At 40.9% G+C, this 21,493-nt stretch overlaps 1 protein-coding gene across 3 annotated transcripts in view; it reads right to left on the bottom strand.

Moving 5' to 3' along the window:
- The window catches only part of ARHGAP40 (Rho GTPase activating protein 40), a 109,329-nt gene that overhangs the window by 20,448 nt on the left and 67,388 nt on the right, over window positions 1–21,493 (bottom strand). For all 3 annotated transcript variants that reach the window (XM_027867337.1, XM_027867335.1, XM_027867336.1), the window contains exons 3-9: window positions 14,567–14,787; window positions 9,642–9,717; window positions 7,919–8,082; window positions 6,320–6,485; window positions 4,785–4,876; window positions 4,509–4,586; window positions 1,350–1,509 (exon numbers count right to left, since the gene is read on the bottom strand). In XM_027867337.1, coding sequence (XP_027723138.1) covers window positions 1,350–1,509; window positions 4,509–4,586; window positions 4,785–4,876; window positions 6,320–6,485; window positions 7,919–8,082; window positions 9,642–9,717; window positions 14,567–14,787 — 957 coding nt within the window. The remainder of the gene's footprint in view (window positions 1–1,349; window positions 1,510–4,508; window positions 4,587–4,784; window positions 4,877–6,319; window positions 6,486–7,918; window positions 8,083–9,641; window positions 9,718–14,566; window positions 14,788–21,493) is intronic.

The following is a 21,493-nucleotide window of genomic DNA, read 5'->3' as shown; positions in this document are numbered from 1 at the left end:
ACACACACACACACACACACACACACACACACACACACACACACACACACACACACCCCAACAGGCATCCTACCTGAGAGCTAGGATAGACTCCAACACAAAGGAACCTGCCAGCCTGAAAAGAGCAAGCTTTTTGTTGCCTCTCCCCCGGAAAGACTCGGCAAGTTCCTGCCTTTTGGTTCATCTTCTATGCATTTAAAGTTTCTACAGAATTGAAAATGAGCATCACCAAAGCACGTGGGATGTGTCAGCAGTTTGCAACTCAGTACGGACAAAATTAGGAAACAATAGAATAATAAGAGTGGAATAAAAGATGTTAGCAACAAATATATAAGCAAAGAAATGGGCTGGCCACATGGCAAGAATCAGGCACAACTGACGAGCAGTCCATTGGCTTCACTGATGTCCCTGCAATGGTAAGACAATGTACAGAAGGCTCCCGGCATGGTGACTGTATCTCCTCGGGAGAGCATGAACAAGACATGCACGGATATGGAAAAGAATCAATGGGGTGTGACCTGGAGCCAGAAGGAACCTTAGGAGTCTAGTCCAACCTCCTTATTTTACAGATGGGGAAACTGAGGTCCATGAAAGTCCAGTGACTCAACCAAGGGCACCCAGATACTAAATGGCAGATCGAGGATTTGAAATTAGTACCCACATCAATAAGATCAGAGCTCCACTGGAGTACATTTAAAGAAGTTGATACACAGCTCTTCCTTGGGAGATGAGAACATTCTCTTTTTTCAAAAGAGGTTGAAGAATTTAATTTCCACGCTTTTGTGGTAGGAAAACCTTATCTATCTATTTATTTATTTGGTTTTCAGCTGAACCAGATTAAACTGTAATTGATAATGTTTAACAAAATAAAAATACAGTATCACAGATAGTTAATTTGTGATTTTTTTTTTTTGGTGAGGCAATTGGGGTTAAGTGACTTGCCCAGGGTCACACAGCTAGTATGTGTTATGTGTCTAAGGCCGGATTTGAACTCAGGTCCTCCTGACTCCTTGGCCAGTGCCCTGTCCCCTGCGCCACCTAGCTGCCCCTAATTTGTGATTTTTGAAGTCAATATGAGCCTACTGGGAACTATTTCTATTTTAGTTTGGACTACTGATCTAGTCCAGCCAATAGCTGAGCAGGAATTTCCTCTCTAACATCCCTGACAAGTGGTGGCCATCTAGCTGCCCTGTATTGAAAGACCTCTAGTAATGGGAGAGCCCCCTGGAGGCAGCCTGTTGTGCCTTAGGAAAGGAGAACCTTATTTATAAAGCGGGAGAATTCCGTGAGCTCTTGCCACTCCCTCATCCACATTCCCTCTGCACCCCAGGACCCCAAGGATGACTCACTCTGTACCATGGTGAAGGCAGGCAGGTACTCAGCTGTGAGCAGCGGAGCAGGCAGTTCTCGGATGAACCTCTTCAGCAAACCTGATGCATCATTTTGATGGACCTCATCCCAGTTGAAGAGGCCTGCATAGAACTCTCTCTCCAGCTTCTGCTCCAAACTCTGAAACCAAGAAGAACATGAGCTGGACACCTCAGGTTCAGGTAGAACCAACAACTCTCATATCCTTTGCCTTCTTTCTAGGCACACAATCACCCTTCTAGTTCTGTCCCTCAATCTCCTCTCATCTGGACTATGTAATAGCCACCTAATTGCTATTAGGTCTCGCCCCTTTTAGGCTTTCCCTTCTCCTATCCATCCTTTAAAAAGCTGCCAAAATAATCTAAGGCAAAGGTCACATCCATGCTCTAAGACCTTTAAGGGCTCCCTATTGCTTCTTAGATAAAATACAAACTTGTCAGGTTAGTACTTAAGTTTAAAAATCTGGCTGCAACCTACCTTCCCAGCCTTATTTTATATTTATTCTCCTTCCTGTACTCCATGTTCCAGCTAAACTGGATTACAAGCTGTTCCCTGAATGCAACACTCCATTTGCACATCTTCAGTACCCGGAATCTACTGTCTCTTCAACTCTGCCTCTGGGAATCCTTATCCTCCTTTCTTCAACTATCTCCTCTGTGAAGCCTTTCCTGTGGCCCCCAGTTATAAGTACTTTCTGCCTACTTAAAATACCTCACATTTATTTATTTGTGGGCATGTTATATTTTCTACTAATCCCCACCTCTTCCCACCCCCTGAACAGAATATAGATTACAACATTTCCCACGAGGCTCTGGCTCTAGGCTTCAAGGATTAGCTTGATTAGAGTCCCACGCCTGACATCCTGTCATTTATGTGCCTAAGCACCTGTTGGAACAGGTTTATTTCAGGACTAGAACATAAAAGAGGAAGAATAAGGTGAACTTCAGCGAGGCTGCAATGGTATAAGCCAGGGGCTCGGGAGTCCCAACATGTTTCTGAGCCCCAGAGCTAGAGAACCAATTGCAGAGCCATTGAACGGAGAGTCAAATTAGAACAACATGCTGTCGTGAGACTTGGTCTGCTCAGTGGAGATGGCTCCAACACAAGTTACTTTAGCCACCTTCTATTTCCAGAACCAGCTGAAGGTGTCATGAACACATTCATGAAAGAAGGAAACCCACAAGCCTAACTCCATGTGAAACAAGCAAGCAGAACAGAGTACAGAAAGTCCCATTGCTATGGTTTTCCAACCAGCTACAAAGACCATGATGAAAAGAGATGAAGTAGGATCGCATCATCTTTATCCAACTTGACCATGAGAGAAACAATTCCCTCACCCTGGCACACAAGCCTTTCAAAGGATAATGCTTCCCAGGTCTCTTCCCCATTATCCCACTCTACCCCTGCCATCATTTGTGTGTGACTAAGCATACTGGAATATATCCCTCCAGAAATGTGTGTAAATTTATCTTCTCTATTCCTTTGCTAATTATTTTCATCCTAATAACATATTTTAATTTAAAATATATGTTCTTTATTTTTATTTGCCAGGAAGGTACTATAACTGAATTTAGGTGACCTGGGGAGGGTGAATTAAGCCACCTGAAGTACACTTATCATCCAAATTACTCAGTAAACCCAGTAATCCACGGGAATTCAAGGAAAAGAGGTGATAATTCCTAGAGAGAAGTACTGTATTTCAGAAAGACTAAAAAAAAGGATTATGGCTCTTTGAGAATAGGGGTTATTTGGATTTGTGTTTGTAACCCCCAGTCCCTTACATAGTACATAGAAAGTACTCAATAAGAGTATGTTGAATTGAAGAGGAATTGACACTATTTCTAGAACCCCAGTGCCATAGGGACACATGCTTGTTCCTGATAACACAATTTCTCTGTTAGGCAATCAAGTGGCATCACAGTGTAGGGAAGAATACTAGACAAAGTCAGAAACTTTTGGGTTGAACTCTGCCTATTACCTTTGTGACCCCAGGAAGTTCCTTACCCTCTCTCCAGGTCTAAGTTTTTTTCTTTGTAAAATGATGGGGGTGGCCTACATCAGGGTAGCTGAGCAGGCCACAGGCAGAGGGACACTAAGGTCAGAGTTTACAGACCTGCCTCTGGCCTAGAAGATCTCATCCTGCTATAAATCCTATTAACCATCCAGGGAAGCTGGGTGGTGGGATTGCTCTCTCCCTTTCCTTCCATTTGCTCCTTCCTCTTGGCTACCCCACTGAGAGTCTGAGCATGACAAAAGACCCACCACCAGGAACACCTACTCCCTTGACTTCCCTTCTCCTCCTCCCCCAACCTCCTGGCCATCTATTATCCAAGGGGCAGAAGAATACATGGTTACTTACACAGTCTGGATGAGACTATAACCCTTGTGGTGAGATAGAGGTCCACTGGGCTTTATCATCTGTCCTGCTTCTATGCCCTCCAGAACCTTGGGCACTGTAATTTGACTTAATGAAGTACCCTGGGGTCTTGCCCTATGTCCTGTTGTACACTGTTAAGACTTCTTGTCCTTTCCCGGTGCCTGGGCCCATAGAATTCTCTTGTATCTGTTGTTTCCCTCATTAGAATGTGAGCTCTTTGAGAGCAGGGGCTGTTTTGCATTTCTATTTGTATCTTTAGTGCTTAGCAGAGTACTTGGCATATGAGAAGTGTTTAATAAATGATTTTTCCTTCATCTTTTCAACTCTCTGAGTCAGTGTATTTGCTGGCTGGAAAAAATTAGTTGAGTCTTAATAGGAATTTAAGAGAACTGGATAAAAATTGTGCCAAATAAGAAGAGAACCAGGAAGAGGAAATGTGGGTAGGAAAAGGAAGGTAGAGGGTAGGATAGTCAAGGCAGGTGCCTAAAAAGCCAAATGAAATTAAATAGAACCACCCCACATGAATATCAATATCCATGAACTGAATTTGCATTTTACTCACTCAACAAACATTCATGTTTAATTATCCCTATCAATTCATAAAATGCACAGGTCAGTAAGAGAGTATTTCTACTGGCCATAGGTGCACATTAAAATGCCAGGAAAAGAGACTACTATATACACAGGTGAATACAGAAGCTGGAAGACCTAATTCCAATTATTAGCAAAAAACAAAACAAACAAACAAAAAACACCCAATTACCTTAATTCTGGTCTGGGAGCCAGATATTCTCAGGATCCCTTCAGTGTCTAACCCTCTCTTCTCCAAACAGGACAGCAGCTAGGAAAGAGTTGGAGCCAATGAGTAAAACAGTAGGTGACAGGAGCTTTGAAAATCCATCTAAGAAGATTCCAACTTAGGAGCTGGTTTCTATACATAATCCAGAGTCTGAGAGGTTTAGGAACAGTAGTGTACTTAAGACAGATGGCCAGAAGTTGACTTGCAGTTACACGCACATGACATCTGAAGCCAACTTACAGCCTGTAGAATCAATGGGACTTGTGTGTTGGGGACAACTTTCTGATCAGTCTCCAACAAAGTACTAAGATGAACTCCAAAAAGCCGGTTCTCTGTAGAAAAAGAAGAGACAAAAAAAGATTTCATGTCTTTTTAAGTAATATTGAGTTTCCTTCCTTAGTTTCTCCAGGATCAACATGCATTGGACTATCCATTCCAACAGAAGGTGCAAATTTTAAAGGGAATGGCTAATCTCCATAAATGTTCTCCTCCAATGCTACCCTGAGACAGAGACATTCAGCTCAATTCTCAGGGTGAACGAAATGGAACATAAATTCTTGCAGGCCCTACTAAGCTGAAAGGATTTTGAGTACAGGACCAGGGACAGACTGAGTGTCTACTATATAAGGGACACAGAGATTTAGAGATGGAAGGGACCTTAAAAGGCCACCTACTCCAACCCTTCTGTGCTTCATATGACAAAACTGAGGCCTAGAGAGGGTGACTCGCCTCAGGTCACACAAGTAGTAAGTATCTGATGTGGGATATAGAAGCCATGCCTCTCTGATTCTAAGTCCAGTACTCTATCTGCTATAACACACTACATTGGATCTGCTACATTCAGAAATACTAACCTCCAGAGTTTGGCCACTGGACCATAATATTTTTGTTTACCACAACTTATTAAATGATCTCCCAAGACATGGAGAGGTTGTGATCTGTATTAGTGGGAGTACGCACACTGATGGGCCCACAGGTGCTTGAAACAACAAAAACTGAGTCTTAGCCTTCTCCATGTCTATCAAGCAAGCAAATCAGCAGAAGGCAAAGATTACTGAGATGAAGCTCTGAAGGTGAGAGAAAAATATGTATGTGCCACAGGACACACACACACACATACACATGCTTGTGGGTAAATATGCATAGCAAAAATTTTGATGCAAACCCACAAATGGAGGTGGGGGAGACTTGGGGTGGAGAAAGTTGGGCTCTGTTACTGGTCATGAGGCACTAGAAGCAGTTAGATAGCAGAGCAGATAGAACCTGGAGTCCGGCTCTGGCTGGGCCTAGAGTCAGGAAGGCCTGAGTTCAAATCCAGCCTCAGACAATTACTAGCTGTGTGACCCTGGGCAAATCACTTGACTCTTATCTGCTTCAGTTTCCTCATCTATAAAATGCAGATCATAACAGTATCTACCTCCCAGGGTTGTTTGCAAGGATCAAATGAGATAATATTTGTAAAGTGCCTAGCACAGTGTTCGGCACACAGTAGGTGCTTAATAAATATGTCTCCTTCTTTTGATGAATAGACTCACCCATGAATCTGGAACTCTTTGTTCTCAGTAACTATGGGCCAATATTCTTATAAAGAAAGTCTCTTCCAAACCTCATCTAGGATTCGCCTGTTTCCACATGTTATCCAGCACCCCTGCAGAGGTTAAGATTCCCCATGCGTTCTACCCCCAAATAAAAAAAAATTCAAGTGAATATGAGTTTGTTTTCAATCAAACCTTATTTCAGTTAAAGACTCTTAAGTGGACTAGAGGATGGTTAACCTGTTGCCTTCCATTTTCCTGCCTTGCTCCTCCTCAGGTCCAGCCCCAAAATGTCACAGAGGGCCGTCAGCTCAATCAGGGCCAGCGTGGGGATCTTCTTCATATCTTGTGGTGACAAGTCTCCTATTCTTGTTACTCCAAGTCTTCCCTTAGGAATTCTAAACTTCTAAAGAAACAGAAGAAAATTCCCTATGGTCAAAACCTTTAGTAGGGACTAAGGTGTCTGAAATTACAGATAATTCCAGGAAATCCAGACATTTTCAGGTAACACATGGACCAGAAAGATTACTGGTCTAGGAATCACAATGTCCAGTTTCTAGTCTTGGGTCTGATATCAACATCTGTGTAACCTTGGATCAACCACTCTCTCTTCTCTGGGCCTCAGTTTTGTCATCTGTATAATGAGAGGGCCTTTTGGCTCTGATAGCCTATGCAGCTGTGATAATAGATGGCTACTAGAACTTGCCCTTTGAAACACTCTCTCTGACTACAAACTTCAGTCCCTCTGCTTCTCTCATTCTCACTCTTAGTGAACCTGTCCTTTGCTCTCACAAGAAGCTCCAGTCCTTCTAGGTCTCCCTAGTTTTTTGGTATATTAGCCTATTTCCAGTTTCACCTCCCACTCCACTTAGCTCAGAACTATGGCCAAGTAGTTTGACAATTCTCTTGCTTAAATCCTAGATTCTTTTACCACCCCTGTGTCCACTGCCAAACTATCCTTATTAATATCCTGTCGAGGATGAATCCCAAATGGCTGATTTTTGACAGAGAAGTCACAAACTGAAAGTCACAAAATTGACTGAAGGCCTCATTCAGGTTAAATGGCAGAAATTTATAGTGGAGCCAAAGCTCCCTCAGAGTTTTTTTTTCCTATTCATCTTTTGCTGACTCCTTAGGATATTTCTCAGCAAGCATTTAGCCCAACTCATATATGAAAGGAATCCCCACTACAACATACCTAACAAATGGTCAATCAGACACTACTGTGAAATCTCCAAGGAGAAACCCACAACCTCTCAGGGCAGATATTCAACTTTATAAAGCTCCAATTTATTGCTAGGAAGTTGTTCTTGTATCAAGCCTAAATTTGCCTCTTAGTAATTTCTATCCGTTGCTCATCTTCCTCTGAATCCCTTTAACTGAATTTTAAAAATCAATTTAATTTATTTTCCATTCCAATTTCTCTCTCCTACCTAATCCTTCCCCATTCATTGAAAAGGAAAAAAAAAAACATTACCAATATGTATAGTCAAGTAAAACAAATTCCCACAGTGTTCATACCCCCCCACACACAAAATATTCTTTAATCTGTACACCTTTCAGTACTTTGGACTTCTTGTACGACCCTAATCACAACGAACCTTGTTTTACAATGCTATGTATAGATGTCTTATCTCACATTCAAAACTGGAAGTTCCTTGAAGGCAGGGACCAGGCATTATTCATCTATAAATCCTCCATAGGGCCTTATTCACTGTAGATGTCCAGGAAATGTTTATGAAATTGAATCCAATAGCACACCCTCAATGATGCCCCAGAATCCAAATGCCCGAAGAGGCTCAGGTAACCAACCATCCAAGCATGTTCCCAATGCCTTACCGGCAGTGAGCCTTTGCCCCTTATCCACTTGGCTTCTGGGGGCAGTCTTCCTTTCTGCAGCAGAGCTGCTTGCTCTGAATATGCAGAATCAGTGCTGAAAATTTCCTCCTTCCCAGAACTGGGAACTGGGCCAGGATGTTCCACACATCCTGGATAATCTGCCACTGCCAGGGGACAAAAACAGAGCTCTTCAACAGAAGTTGCAGGGCAGATGTCCTGTAGATGTTGGTGACCACAGTTCTGAGGGGAACAGCTGCTCAGAAGTTTATCTATTACAGATGTGCTTCTCCCTCCTTGGACCCCAGACCCGTAGGCCAAACTCTTAGTTCCCATAACCAATTAATCTTGCCTGCAGAATAACTAACTATAGAGATCCCATCCAAGTTTTTCCCATTTCTCCTTTCTTATCCATTCAATCTGTCCTTCATACCTAGAATATTCTTATATGCACATTCCTAAAGCACATAATGCATTATATCATATAATGCATAATAACGCATAATCCAAATGTGCACAGATCTAGTGATGTCATTTATCTGCTAAAGAATTTTCAATGATTCCCTATCCCCTACAGAGTAAGGTTCATACTTCTTTGACTAGCATTTAAAGTTTCTTTAATTTGGTGCCATCCTACCTATCCTGCCTTATCTCATATATTCTCTAAACCAGCCAAACTGGATATCTCTAAGGTTGCAAAATAGCCACTGTGCTCTCGCTCTTCTTGTCTTTACTCAGCCTATTCCCAATCCCTTATATGACCTTCTATCCCCCTACCCACCCTCACCCCCTTTGCCTGCTGAATTCCTTCCCATTCTTTTCCAATTCAAATTCCACTTCTTTGAAGAAGTCTTCCTTGATCCCACTGGTTGGCAATAGCCTTTCCCCTTCGGATTGCCTACAGCACTTTACTTGCACCTTCCTAATATATTCAATGGGTAATATTGTACATTATAGCTGTACTACTAGCACATTCCTAGACTAAATTCATGAGGACAGGGACCAAGACTTAGTTAAACTTTGTATCTTTCCCAGCACCTAACCCACGGCTCTGATCACAGTACACACTTAGTAAATGTTTGCTGAATTGTACCTAGAAGTCTTATAACCACAATGTGCCTTTTTTTCCTATGATGGAAGGTCCCAGAGTCCACCAGGACTCCCAGTGCATGTTACTGGCATTTCTCAAATTCTCTGATATATGGAAAAGAAAACAATTTATCTGGGTCATGTTAATGCCAGGCATTCATTAGGCACCCAACTCTATGCAGATGAAAGATTCATTACCTTTAGGGCTATATCCTCAGACTCCAAAAACTCAGGCAGCCCAATTTGTCAAGAAATTTGACCCCCATCGATCTTGCTTAAGGTCATTTCTACATTAGTACAAGGGCCTAGAAGTCTACCAACCACTCCATGCTGGCTTCCAAACCCAATGACAGTTTCACAAACGACACCGAGGTACTGGTCAGATCTCAACAGCTTAAGAGGCAGAGGCTGGGAGCCAAGAAGAAGGAATGAGCAGGATATAGGGAGGAGGAAGAAAAGGAAGAGTTAGTTTTTTAAAGTTTTTGGTAGTAAAAAAGCTTATTTTGGTTAATAAACATCTTCCAGAGACTGATAATGGTCCAAAGACCAATAGCTAGAAAATATTGTCATAGAGAATGTCCTTGGAGAGGAACCTAGATGTACTTTTAGATTTCCAAAAAACAAAGGCACTTCTTACTTGGTGGGGATTCTGCAGGTCTGGATTTTAGCTGTGTCCATTTCCCTTCAGCATCCACTCTTTCTGCTAACACCTCCTACATAAGAATGTTGCAAATTATATTGATCAATAAGCATTCAGTAAGTACCTACTGTGTGCCAGGTACCGGGGACACAATGACAAAAATGAAAGTCCTTTTCTTCAAGAAGCTTATAGGCTATAGGAGAAAACAACATGTATAATAGAAGTATATACAAAATGGGTATTTTCTACAGATATAAGTAAACGCAAGGTAAAGGGAAGAGGGAAGAGATAGTAATAGCCAGGTCAGGGATAGGTGTCACACAGGAAAGGCACGAGGTACACTTTGAGGGAAGCTGGAAATTCTAAAAGGTAGAAGAGGTGAAGAGGAAATAAATTCCAGGCATGGGGGGAGAGAACAGTCTATGTAGAGGGAGAGGGATGGGGGATGGAATGATATATTACAGTTAGCATTTAAGGTTTACAAAGTGCTTTACATGTCCTCTTATTTGACTCTTACCATAACTCTATGAAGTAGGTACTATTATTACTCTCATTTTGCAGAAAAGGAAATTGAGACTGAGAGAAGTTCTAGAAGGCCAATTTGACTGGACCACAGTATATATGAAAGGAAGTACAGGTATCCCTTCCACATCTCAGGGGTTAGAGGTGCAGCACCCCTACAATCTAGAAAATCCACATAGAATTTTTTGGCCCTCCCTTCATAGCACAGAAGTCTGAATTATTATGATATTACAAGATAAAATATGTTGGTATTATCCAATGCTATACGTATATTTTATGCTTTTCTGTGTCATCTGTGGCTTCCACAAAATTCCAAAAAAATTCCCATTTAATTTCTTATGCCAACCCATGATATATCGAAACTGTGATGGGAAAAGTCTCAATGTGGAAGGGATAACTATAATGAATAATAAGCCTGGAGGTAGGCTGAAATCAGGTTGTAGAGGGCTATAAATACCAAACAGAGAGAGGAGTTGATATTTGCTCTGAGAAGCAATAGGAAGCTAATGGAACTTTTTGAGAGCAAGGAGTAGGGGGATGACATGGTCAGACCTGTACTTTAGGCACCTGATATCTGATGTACAGAGTTCTTGTTCTAAAGGCCCTTAAACTACAACTACTGTGATTCATTCCTAAGGATCTGGTTTGTGTTATGTATGACCTCTCTTTTAATGCATGTAAGAATAGGTTTGCTTAGAAATGTGTTTCTGCAAAAAATATCCTTCCTCTGGGGACTACAAAATGAATGCCTATTACTTACCAGAGAATATGTATATGCATATAGTCATATGTAGAGACAGATATTCAAATTCAAGACTTTTTCCTTTTCCTTGTTAGGATCATTGTGTATTGAAGTTTATTTCTCCTTCCCATATAGAATAAGAATTAGTATTCTTATATGAAGAATCCCAAGAGAAAAAGCTATATGCACTTCCATTAGAGGACCTCTGATCCTTACTTGAGATTCACTTGAGTCAAAGACTTCCTCATACTTATGAGGCTAATTAGAAGCAAAACTTGCTGGGGAGGATCATGCCCATCTTACATACTATCTTATTTATCTATATAATTTTAGTTGCTTCTCACTTCCTTTTGCTTTTATCCCTGAAACTAATCCAGAACTCCTCCTGTTCTCCCATTTACAACTTTATAGGTAAATGTGCAAATGGTCCCATAAAACCTGGTTTCATAGATAAAATCCTCCACACTCCTTTGTTGGCCAATCTCAAGTCAACTGGAAAATATCCCAATCCCATATTCTCATCTCCCTCAACCAATTATCATAATCAAGGGTTCCAAAGAGTAGATCTGGAAACAGAGATAACAGATAATACCTTACTCACTGCCTAACCCACCTCAGAAATGGAAATTTTCCATTATAGAAAGTACAGAAAGGGAAAGCTGGGAAACCCATCTTTGAGGTAGCTACCATATTACTATCCCAACCTGGGCACAATTTTGGGAGACTGCAGCATTCCACCTCCATCTCCAACCCTCCTGAGGTCTTAGTCAGCTGCATAGAATATCTTTTAATAAATATTACTTGTATAACCTATATCAGATTGCTTGCCATCTTGGGGAGGGGGAAAGGGAGGGAGAAAAATTTGGAACTCGAAATCATAATAAAAAATGAATGTTCAAAACTATCTTTACATGTAATTGGAAAAAATAAGATATTATTTACAGAAAAAAATATTACCTAGACATAAGTCTTTGCATAATGTTAACTAGATAATCCCTCAAGGAGAGATTTCTTGCCCCCAAATATAGGAACTTAAATGGGTAGGAGACATTGCTCATGTTTTCTTGTCAGACATAGTATGTCACTTGGTTTCACTTCACTGTTTGTTTGGGGTTTTTTTTGTTACAAGGAAGGCTGCTGTGAAGGCCTGGGGGAGTGGGGAGATGGAACAGGAGACAAGGGAATTAGATTCAAAAATGACTATGATATAAATAAAGCACATCAATATAACTTTAAAGGAATAAATGAAATAAGAGTCAGCCTGCTGATGATAACTAACATTTACATAGTGTTTTAAGGTTTGCAAAGTGTGTTTACATCCATTTATCATCTTTGAACCTCACACTGAGGATAAGGATAATCCTTCTTAGCAGCTAAGTGGCGTGATGTTTAGAGCCCTGGGCCTGGGGTCAAGAAGACCTGAGTTTGATTCTGGTCTCAGACACTTCCTAACTGTGTGACCCTGGGAAGTTAGGGGAAGGAGAAGGTTTTAGGAAGAAGATGATGAATTCAGTTTGGGACCCATAGATGTCTCTGATATCCCACAGATTTTGAGGGATCAGTGGGACATTCTGCTGGAGATGCTACGTAGACAGGTGGAACTGGGGAATGGGATCTCATAGAAGCATTCAGGGCTGCCGGGAGAGAGCTTTGGGAGACATTTTCATAGATGCAGTAACTGAATCCCAGAGAGCAGACGGTGCTCCTTAGAAAGTAAGAGGGTTACTTCTTCCCCCAAGTGAGAGAGATCAAGAGATTTTTTTTTTTTTGCCACATAAAGGAGAGAGCTTAGAGGAACTCCCATTTAATGGCCTCAGTCTTCTCAATGAACTAGGAGGAGAGGTGACTACAAAGAATGAGAGGGACAAAAGAATGGAATTGAAGAGAGCAGGGAAAGGAGTGATTGTAATATCACAAGAAAAAATGTTGAAAAGCTTAACTCCAGTAACTGTATTTTCTTTAAAACATGTAGCCACCAGGCAAAAGTGTTTCTCAAGTTAAAAAGTACAGGCATGCCTCACTGAGGAATTGTTCTATTACTGAACAGTTGGCTGCTGTTCATTTTTCTAATGTCCTTTACCCCTCAGCAGGCAAGGATGCTTCAGGTGCCATTATCTGGAGACAAGGGTCTTTCTCTGACTCAAGGATGCAGCCTTGGAGTCATAGGAGTTGGCTTTGTGAATCTTGGCTCGGCTATGCTTTAGTTGTGTGACCTTAGACAGGTTATTTTCCCTCTCTGAGGACCTCAGTTCCCTCATCTACAAATGGAGATAATATCATACTGCCAATCTCAGAGTTATTTTAAGGCAAGCACTTTATAAAGCTTTAAGCACCCTAAAATGTTGAGTTGCTATTATTTTTATTCTCTAAAGTGGTGATGGAAGCAGGGACTTCTGAATGATATTTTATTGATTAGAGCCAGCAAAAGTGCTAGAAGAAGCCTGACATGGATTTAGAGGAGCTACTTAACACCAGCATGGTACAGTGAAAAGAGCGATAGATTTCGACTAAGAGAATGTCGGTTTGAATCCCAGCTCTGCAACCATGGATGTGCAAGTCACTTAAACTCTCTGGACCTCAGTATCCTTCCCTGTAAAATGAGGGGGTTGTACTCGATGGGCTCTGAAGTCTTTTATAACTCTAAATCTGTGATCCGAAAATCCTTATATTAGATAAACTCCTGGTGATCAGGAACAAGGATTTTGACCTTTGTCCTAGGATAAGAAACTTCTTGCTCTAAGCAAGAAGGGGACACAGAGGTCATCCAGTCCAACCCTGTCATTTTACAGGAGGGGAAACTGAGGCCAAGAGAATTTAAGTGTTAAGTCTAGTTGTTTGGGGGCAGCTAGATGGCAGAGTGGATACAGCACTGGCCCTGGAGTCAGGAGGACCTGAGCTCAAATCCAGCCTCAGACACTTGATACTTACTAGGTATGTGACCCTGGGCAAGTCACTTAACCCCATTGCCTAGCCAAAAAAAAAAAAAAAAGTCTAGTTGTTTGGTCATTTCAGCCATGTCAGATTCCTCATGATCTTATTTTGGGGTCTCGGCAAAGATACTGGAGGGGTTTGACATTTCCTTCGCCAGCTCATTTTTATAGATAAGGAAAGTAAGGCAAACAGGATTAGGTGACTTACTCAGGATCACACAGCTAGTAAGTGTCTGAGGCTGGATTTGAACTCAGGAAGATGAGTCTTCCTAATTCTAAGCCCAGCGCTCTATCTACTGTGCCACCTAGCTGCCCATGCCCAAGGTAGTACAGGTAGTTTAGAGACAAGTTTTGTACCAAGATCTTCTGACTCCCTATGCAACCACACTTTCCATGACACCACATGGTAGTCCTGGAAACTAGTATAATGTACGTAGTAGGGACTTAGTAAATGTTTGTTGAATTAAATTGAATTTGCCTTAGAGACTTGATGTTCCTTTTCTTACTAAGGCAGATATAACACCCGGTCAGTTGAAAATCTGACCTCCTACTGTATGACCTTATGTGTATATGAGTTTCATAGTCACCAGAGTGTCAAGGATTAATTTTGTTTGTGGAAAATATTTGGGAGAAAGCTGCTACTGTCAGCAGGAGTTCTGGGAATGAGGCAAGAGGGGGAGGGGAGTGAAAAGAGGACCAAAGATCAGAGAAGACAAGATTTAACTGACCCCAGAATCAAAAGTGCCAAAGATGTCTCTGACGTCCCTCACTGGTGGCTTGCTTTTCTTACGCATTGAGCGCGTGTATGTGTCTAGTCTCCGTTGCACAGCAGCCGCCTGGGTCTTTGTGAGCGTGGACAGGAGCACTCTGTTATCGCTGTCTGGCGTAGGGGTCCCAATGAGGTCAGCCAGGCCTGTGTCCTGCAGCCACTGGGCTTCCGCCTCGCCCTCTGTCAATAAATGGAAAGCACTAGATGCAGTAAACACATTACCATGATTCCAGAGGCAAGAGGGACAGCAGATAGGGTCCTACTCACACAGATAATACCAGACAAACAGACAGATCTTTATGGTAATGAGTTCCTTGTCAACCAAAGTATGTGGGATCACACCAAATAGCTACTTGTCAGGAATGTTGGATAGAGGGGATACTTGTGGTTTGAGAGGGTGCCAGGTTAGACAACCTTTGAAGCCCCATTCAAACCTTCATTTTATAATTCTCAGAGACAGATATTCACCCTTACAGATACCATCACAAGAGCACAATTGCCATGGGTAAAACTTGGTTTGAAATATATATTCTTGCTGGATGTTTTCATCTAAGGACTAAACACAATGAACTTTTAGTATTGATCAAAGTCCTCCTGGGCATCCCAGAACATCTAGCAGAGGGGTTAACATGCCTTAGTTTCTTCCTATGTAGAATGAGGTGGCTAGATTAGCATTTCAGAAATATTTAACACTCAGTAAATACTTTACTTATGATGTTCAGATGGGCTCAATGCATGATTTATGGAAGTTACACTTAAACCAAGCATAATGTACCACAGCTGCCAGAGTTATAGAGGACCTTAAGAGGCCATTGGCCCCTGACTAAAGGCAAATGAATGTCTAAACAATCCAGGACCAATGGTGCCTTTTCTTTCCCTTCAAGGTCAGAGGTGCCACAACCATCCTTAGTCACTCCTTCACAGATTTTATCCTCATGATGACCAATAATTTTTCCTTCGTGTCTAATCACCATCTCTCCATACACTCTAGCTTAAACCTATTTACATTTTATTCAATAGTCTCTAAAAATTAAAACAGTGTTACACCACGCAAACTACCAAGAAATTATTCATAGAACTAGGCAAAATGAGAACAAAATTAATAGAGGTGAACCAGAGAATGTCTAATTAATACCAGTAGCCCAGTTCTCAAATTATATCATAAAGCTCTAATGATTAAAACTATTTCATACTGGTTAAAAAATAGAATAGTAATTTAATGCAACTGACTAGATGAGCAAGTCTGAGAAGCAAACAAACATGGGAGCTCAGTGTCTGATAGACCCAAGAACAAACTACTGGAGGAGGGAGCCCTTATTGAAGTTCTGGGAAAACTGGAAAGCAGTTAGGCAGAAAATAGGTTTAAGCCAGCATCTTCTCCAGTTGGAGCTTATTGTGGTACCTGGTGTAAGTGATCTAAATCCTAAAGTCATGTTGTGAGAAGAATCATAATCAGAAAATGAAGAAAGGAAGTTATAAAAGAGAAAACAGACAATTTCAATGATATAAAATTTTAAAGCTTTTGCACAAACAAAATCAGGGCAGCTAAACTAAGAAAAACTATTGAGAAAAAAGTTATACCAAGGTTTTTGATAGTCTGACCTATAACATATAGGAAATTGACATAAATTAATAAAAGTAAAAGTTTTATTTTAAAGAATATAAAGAGTTTTCAAAAGGCAAAATAAGTTCTATCAACAAACATGGAAAAAATGTTCCAAATCACTAAGAGAATTGCAAATCAAAATAGACTCTCATCAAATTGGCAAGGATGACAAATGATGCAAATACTCAATGATTAGAATAGAATGTTGGAAGGGCTTCATCAACCCAGGCATATTAATGCAGTTTGTAACTATGTAAGCAAAGTTACTATGTTGTTTATACCCTATGATTCTGAGGAAGCACTACTGAATATATAACCAAGAGGGTCTATGATAGGAAGGAAGATTGTGTATGGGTGTGTGTGTATGTATGTAAATATATATGTATACCAGGATAGCAACACTTTTCCGTAGTACCAAAAGCAGATACCCATTGATTGGGTACAGGCTAAACAAACCATTCTAAATGAATATAATGAAATATTACTTTTTTCTGAGGAGCACTAATTATGAGAAATTCAAAGAAACATGAGGAAGCTTGTATGAACTGATGATCCTACCTGATCTGGTAGGTCCTACCAAGCTGGAAAGACTTTGAGTATAGGTCTGGTCAAGAAAGAAGTTCACACAAATAAGAAATACAGGAAATGGGGTACAGAAATCTACCCTGCCCTACAGGAAAATAGAAGGGGAAGGGGATAAGAGAAGGGGGGAGAGATATCAGGGAAAGCAGTCTAGGGGAAGGGGTATTCAGAATGCATGCCATCTTGGGGTGGGGGGAGTGGCGAGATGGCGTGAAAATTTGGAACTCAAAATCTTGTGGAAGTAAATGTTGAAAACTAAAAATAAATAAATTTATTAATTAAAAAAAGAAAAAAGTTCACACAAAGAAAGGGTCAGGAGACTAATGATTATAATAATACAGTATGAGAACACATAAAAGAGAAAATAGCTCAGGACAAAAGCAAAAATCTGCACTGGTTCCAAATGACAGAAATTGAAACATACCTCCTTCTTCTTAATAGAGAAGTGGTGGACTATGGATACAAAATGTTTCATACTCTGTCAGACAAATATGCTGCATTAGATAGTTTTGCTTAACTGTTTTTCATTGTCATAAGTGAAGGAAATACCAGGGGAAAAGAGGGAATCATTAGAAATGATTATATTATTTAAAAAAACACATTACCAAAATATTTTAAAAAGGAGATTCACTAAAATCTCAAAACAAATATGGTAGTAAAATTAGAAGAATGGTCACATTCTCATTAAAAAAATGACAGAATAGACTAATATCCTCTTCAAAAGTAGTGTAGCCAATGTAGTGTAGCCATTGTAGAACCAATCCAAGAAGTACCACCCAGAGCCTTGGCATCATGGAACTTTGCCCCAAGGGTAGTCCCTTGCCTCTTTGAGAAGGGACAAAGAGGTATGAGTATGTACTAAGTTTGAAGGTCACAGGATCATAAGCTATAGAACCAGAAAGGACTTTAGGGATCATTTTGTCCAACTGCCACATTCCATACACAAAGAAACTAAGGTTCAGAGAGGGAAGGGATTTGTCAAAAGGTCACACAGTGTCAGAATTGGGATTTGAACCCAGGTCCTCTGACTCCAAATCCAGTACTCTTTTTACTCCATCATGTTGCCTCCCCTACGTGTACTACAGATATCTATTAAGACAAACTGAATTCCCCTGCTCTTGTTCGAACGTATTTATCTCCCTCCCTCCTCACCCCAGAATTTCAGGTTCTCATCTGATCCTTCCCTTGTCAACCCTTCATCATTTTTAAGAAATAAGCATTATGGAACAACCCTAATGGATGTGTATCAAGGGAAAATTGCTAGGCATCTGAAGGCCCTAGGTACCCAAAATAGAAACTAATGCTATTTTATTAAAGGTTTCAAATCAGAGCCTCCACTGACATTCTCTGATGACTCACATGGGCATGGAAGTGACCTGGAGTTCTTTAAGATGGTCTTAGCTAAGTTAAGCCCTGATAGATCCTACCAAACTGGAAAGACTTTGAGTATAGGCCAGGTCAAAGAAAGAAGTTCATCACCAGAAAGTTGTCCACTAAGGTGAGGAATGTCTCAGCTATAGCAACTCATTAAACCAACAACTAAGTGGTGGGAGTTAGTGGTAGAGGACATACTCACATTGATTAAATCACTGGTTCTTGAAGTATCCTTAATGGTAAATGGTACCATACAGAGTTTCTATCTGAGGCCATATTCTTTCCCAAAAGAAAGTCAGAAAGGAAGGGAAGGAAGGAAAAGGATGGAAAGAAGAAAAGGAAAGGAAAAAAGGAAATGAATGAATGAATGGAAGGAAGGAAGGAACAGAGGGAGAGAAAGACAGAGGTAGGGACCAAAAGAGGGAGAGAAAGGAAGGAAATCAACAGTAACCATTTATTAAGCACTTACTGTGTACCAGGCACTGTGCTAAGCATGGGGAATACAAATACAATCAGAAAGAAAGTCTGCTCTCAAGGCCAATTCTGAAGGGGGAAAATAACAAAAAAGTGGGGGTGGGGGGGAGGAAAGAAGGGGGAAATAGCGTGTGGAGAGTTAGAAGAGGAGCCCAGAAGAAAATGAAGATGTAGCTGACTTGGACACTTTCCTTGAAATGGAGGTTCGGGGAAGAATTGATCAAACTGAGAAAGGGGCTGAAGGGGCTGCAGGGGCAAAATGTACTTCTGGGGTGAGAAGGCTGGGTCACAGTGAGCTTTCTAGGTTAGGAGGATACAGGAGTAGAGTGAACTTCCAGGGTGGGAGGAAGGGAAGGAAGGAAGGAAAGAAGGAATGAAGGAATGAAAGAAGGAAGGAGGGAAGGAGGGAGGGAGAGAGAGAAGGAAGACGGGAGGGAGGGAGGGGAAGGAAGGAAGGAAGAAAAAAAGAAAGAGAGAAAGAGAAGGAAAGGGACACAAAGAGAAGGAAAAGCAAGAACAAAAAAGGGAAAGGAGAGGAAAGGAAAGGAAAGAAAAGGAGAAATTACTGTGTGCTGTGGCTCTTTGCCGTTTTCTCTCCAGCTCATCAGTTATAGGCAGGGGTGAGGGACAGATTCTGATAGTAAAGTCAAGCTAAGGGGTCTCCAACTGAGCCCATCAAGTTCCAGGACTCAGGAAATCATTGTCCATGTTTTATGGGCAGCACAGCTTCTTATGCAAAATAATCATAAATTTTCAAAATAAAATTGGATTTAGTCTGGATGTTTTGCACACAATTTAATTAAAGATCCTGCTGGTCTATAATGAAGCTTAACCCAGAAAAATCATCCTTGTTCTCAGAAAATTAGCTTTCCCCAACTGATGTCAGAGACTGCCTGTAATGACCCACTTTTCTTACAAACAGAACATAGTGATAAACTAAAGGGCTGGGTCTGAGCTCAGAGCAAGTCTCATCACTTACAGCTGCCATATCCATTTATAAACCACAAAGCACTACATAAATGTTTATCATCATTATAATTTTCTATCCAAAGCTTCATCTAACTGCAAAACTCATTTCAGTCTGAGATGTTCAATTTCTTCTCAATAAACAGTTTTTTAAGTTAGAAGATCCATTGTCACCTTAGAAAGAAAGAAAAAAAGAGCTAAATGGCAAACTAAAATGGGAAAAATATCCCATATATTTGGTCCTTTAGACAGAACAGTTGTTCTGTGATAGAAGCCAAACCCATCTGAGTTCAATTATCTAAAAGGTCATTTGTCCCTTTACGGACTCCATATGTTGTGGGTAAAATTTCCTCCTCCCCACACACACAGGAGCATTTTAAAACCTGGCAAAACATGGAAGTGCAAATTGGAGCCCATGGGGTTTCTCCAGAGACTCCCCAGCATTATAAGGCATAGTGGTCACTAGAAAACAAAGAATGAGGAGATACAGGCACACCCACCAGTGCCCCCCAAAACTTACCCAGAGGGCAATTGATAACAGTTCTACTACAGAATCACTGACATTTACATAATAAATACAAATTGCTTTGTCTTTTGGTCTTCCAGTTTCACCCAGAAACTTAATGATCTAGAGACAGTCTAATGTGACAAAAAGAAATCTGGATGTGGAATTGGAGACCTTGTGTTCCAAGTCTAGCTCTGCCACTGTGTGACCTGAAACAAATTACTTATTTCTCCAGGCCTCAGTTTTCTCATCTGTAAAAATAAAGGGGTTGAATTAGATGGCCTTTCAGGTCCCTTCCAGATTAAAATCTCTAACTGTATGATCCAACAGATTTGGACTGTAGGTTACTCGTTCTTTTCCTTAATTAGCAAGCATTTGTAAAGTACCTACTAAGTGCTTTGGGGTGCTAGGTGCTGGGAATACAAAGAAGGAGACTAACTCCAAAGAGAGAGGGAAATCAAGCCTCTCTCATACTCTTTGGTTCATTATTCCCCATCCTGGAGCCCTAGGAAAAATCTCTAAAAGTTTAGGAATGGCTCATGGCTAGGGTCTTCCCCAAAGGAATTAACAGGGTCCTTTTCACATAGGTACAAAGAAGAGGTATAGGATAGATAACTTTTTCTTTCTTCCACTAAAGAAGAAATGTTTAAAGCACGAAGGACCCATAACTGTATGTTGACAATTAAGGCATGCCCTCAAGGAGTTCACATTCTAGTAGGGAAAAAACAATGAGTACACAGATAAGAAAATCCAAATTATATACAAAGAAAATAAAAACTAAAATAGAAAACTAAACAAGAAAATACAAACTGGATAGGGAAAAGCACTGACAGGGAAATCAGGAACTACAGCACAATGTAGGAAGTGGCACATAAGCTGAGCTTTGAAAGAAGCTAGGGATTCTAAGAGGCAGGAATGCACATCCTAGACAGCAGGAAGAGCTTGGGCAGAGAAATCAAGACAAGAGACAAGGCCCTGTGTAGACAATAGCAAGTGGGAGAATTTGGTTGAAACAAAGTATATGAAGGGGAGTAATATGTAATAAGCCTGGAAGGGAATTGGGGGAGGGGGGATTGGAGCCAGATTGTAGAGGGCTTTGAAATGGGGAAAGCCTCTTTATCTGTTTTGCGTGGAGCCCTTACTATGGAGCCTAGCCACCATGCTGGTCTGCATCACTTGACTGTTTCTGATAAACACTTTTGCCCTGGCTGTTTGCTAAAGAACAAGTGTAAACAGAAACTTGCGGTTGGTATCTTGGTGCCTGTGATAGGGAAGTGTGGGGGGGCAGGGAGGGAAGAGAGACATACCTAACAGGACTAGCCACTGAGCAGGAATAGCTGCCTACTCAATAGACTTTAAGAGGAGAGCAACTTCATTGA

Source organism: Vombatus ursinus, unplaced genomic scaffold (genome assembly GCF_900497805.2).
Source record: "Vombatus ursinus unplaced genomic scaffold, bare-nosed wombat genome assembly UNPS02014785.1, whole genome shotgun sequence".
Classification (NCBI taxonomy): Eukaryota; Metazoa; Chordata; class Mammalia; order Diprotodontia; family Vombatidae; genus Vombatus; species Vombatus ursinus.
The sequence above is the reverse complement of the archived record's forward strand: the minus strand, read 5'-3'. Positions and strand labels throughout refer to the sequence as shown.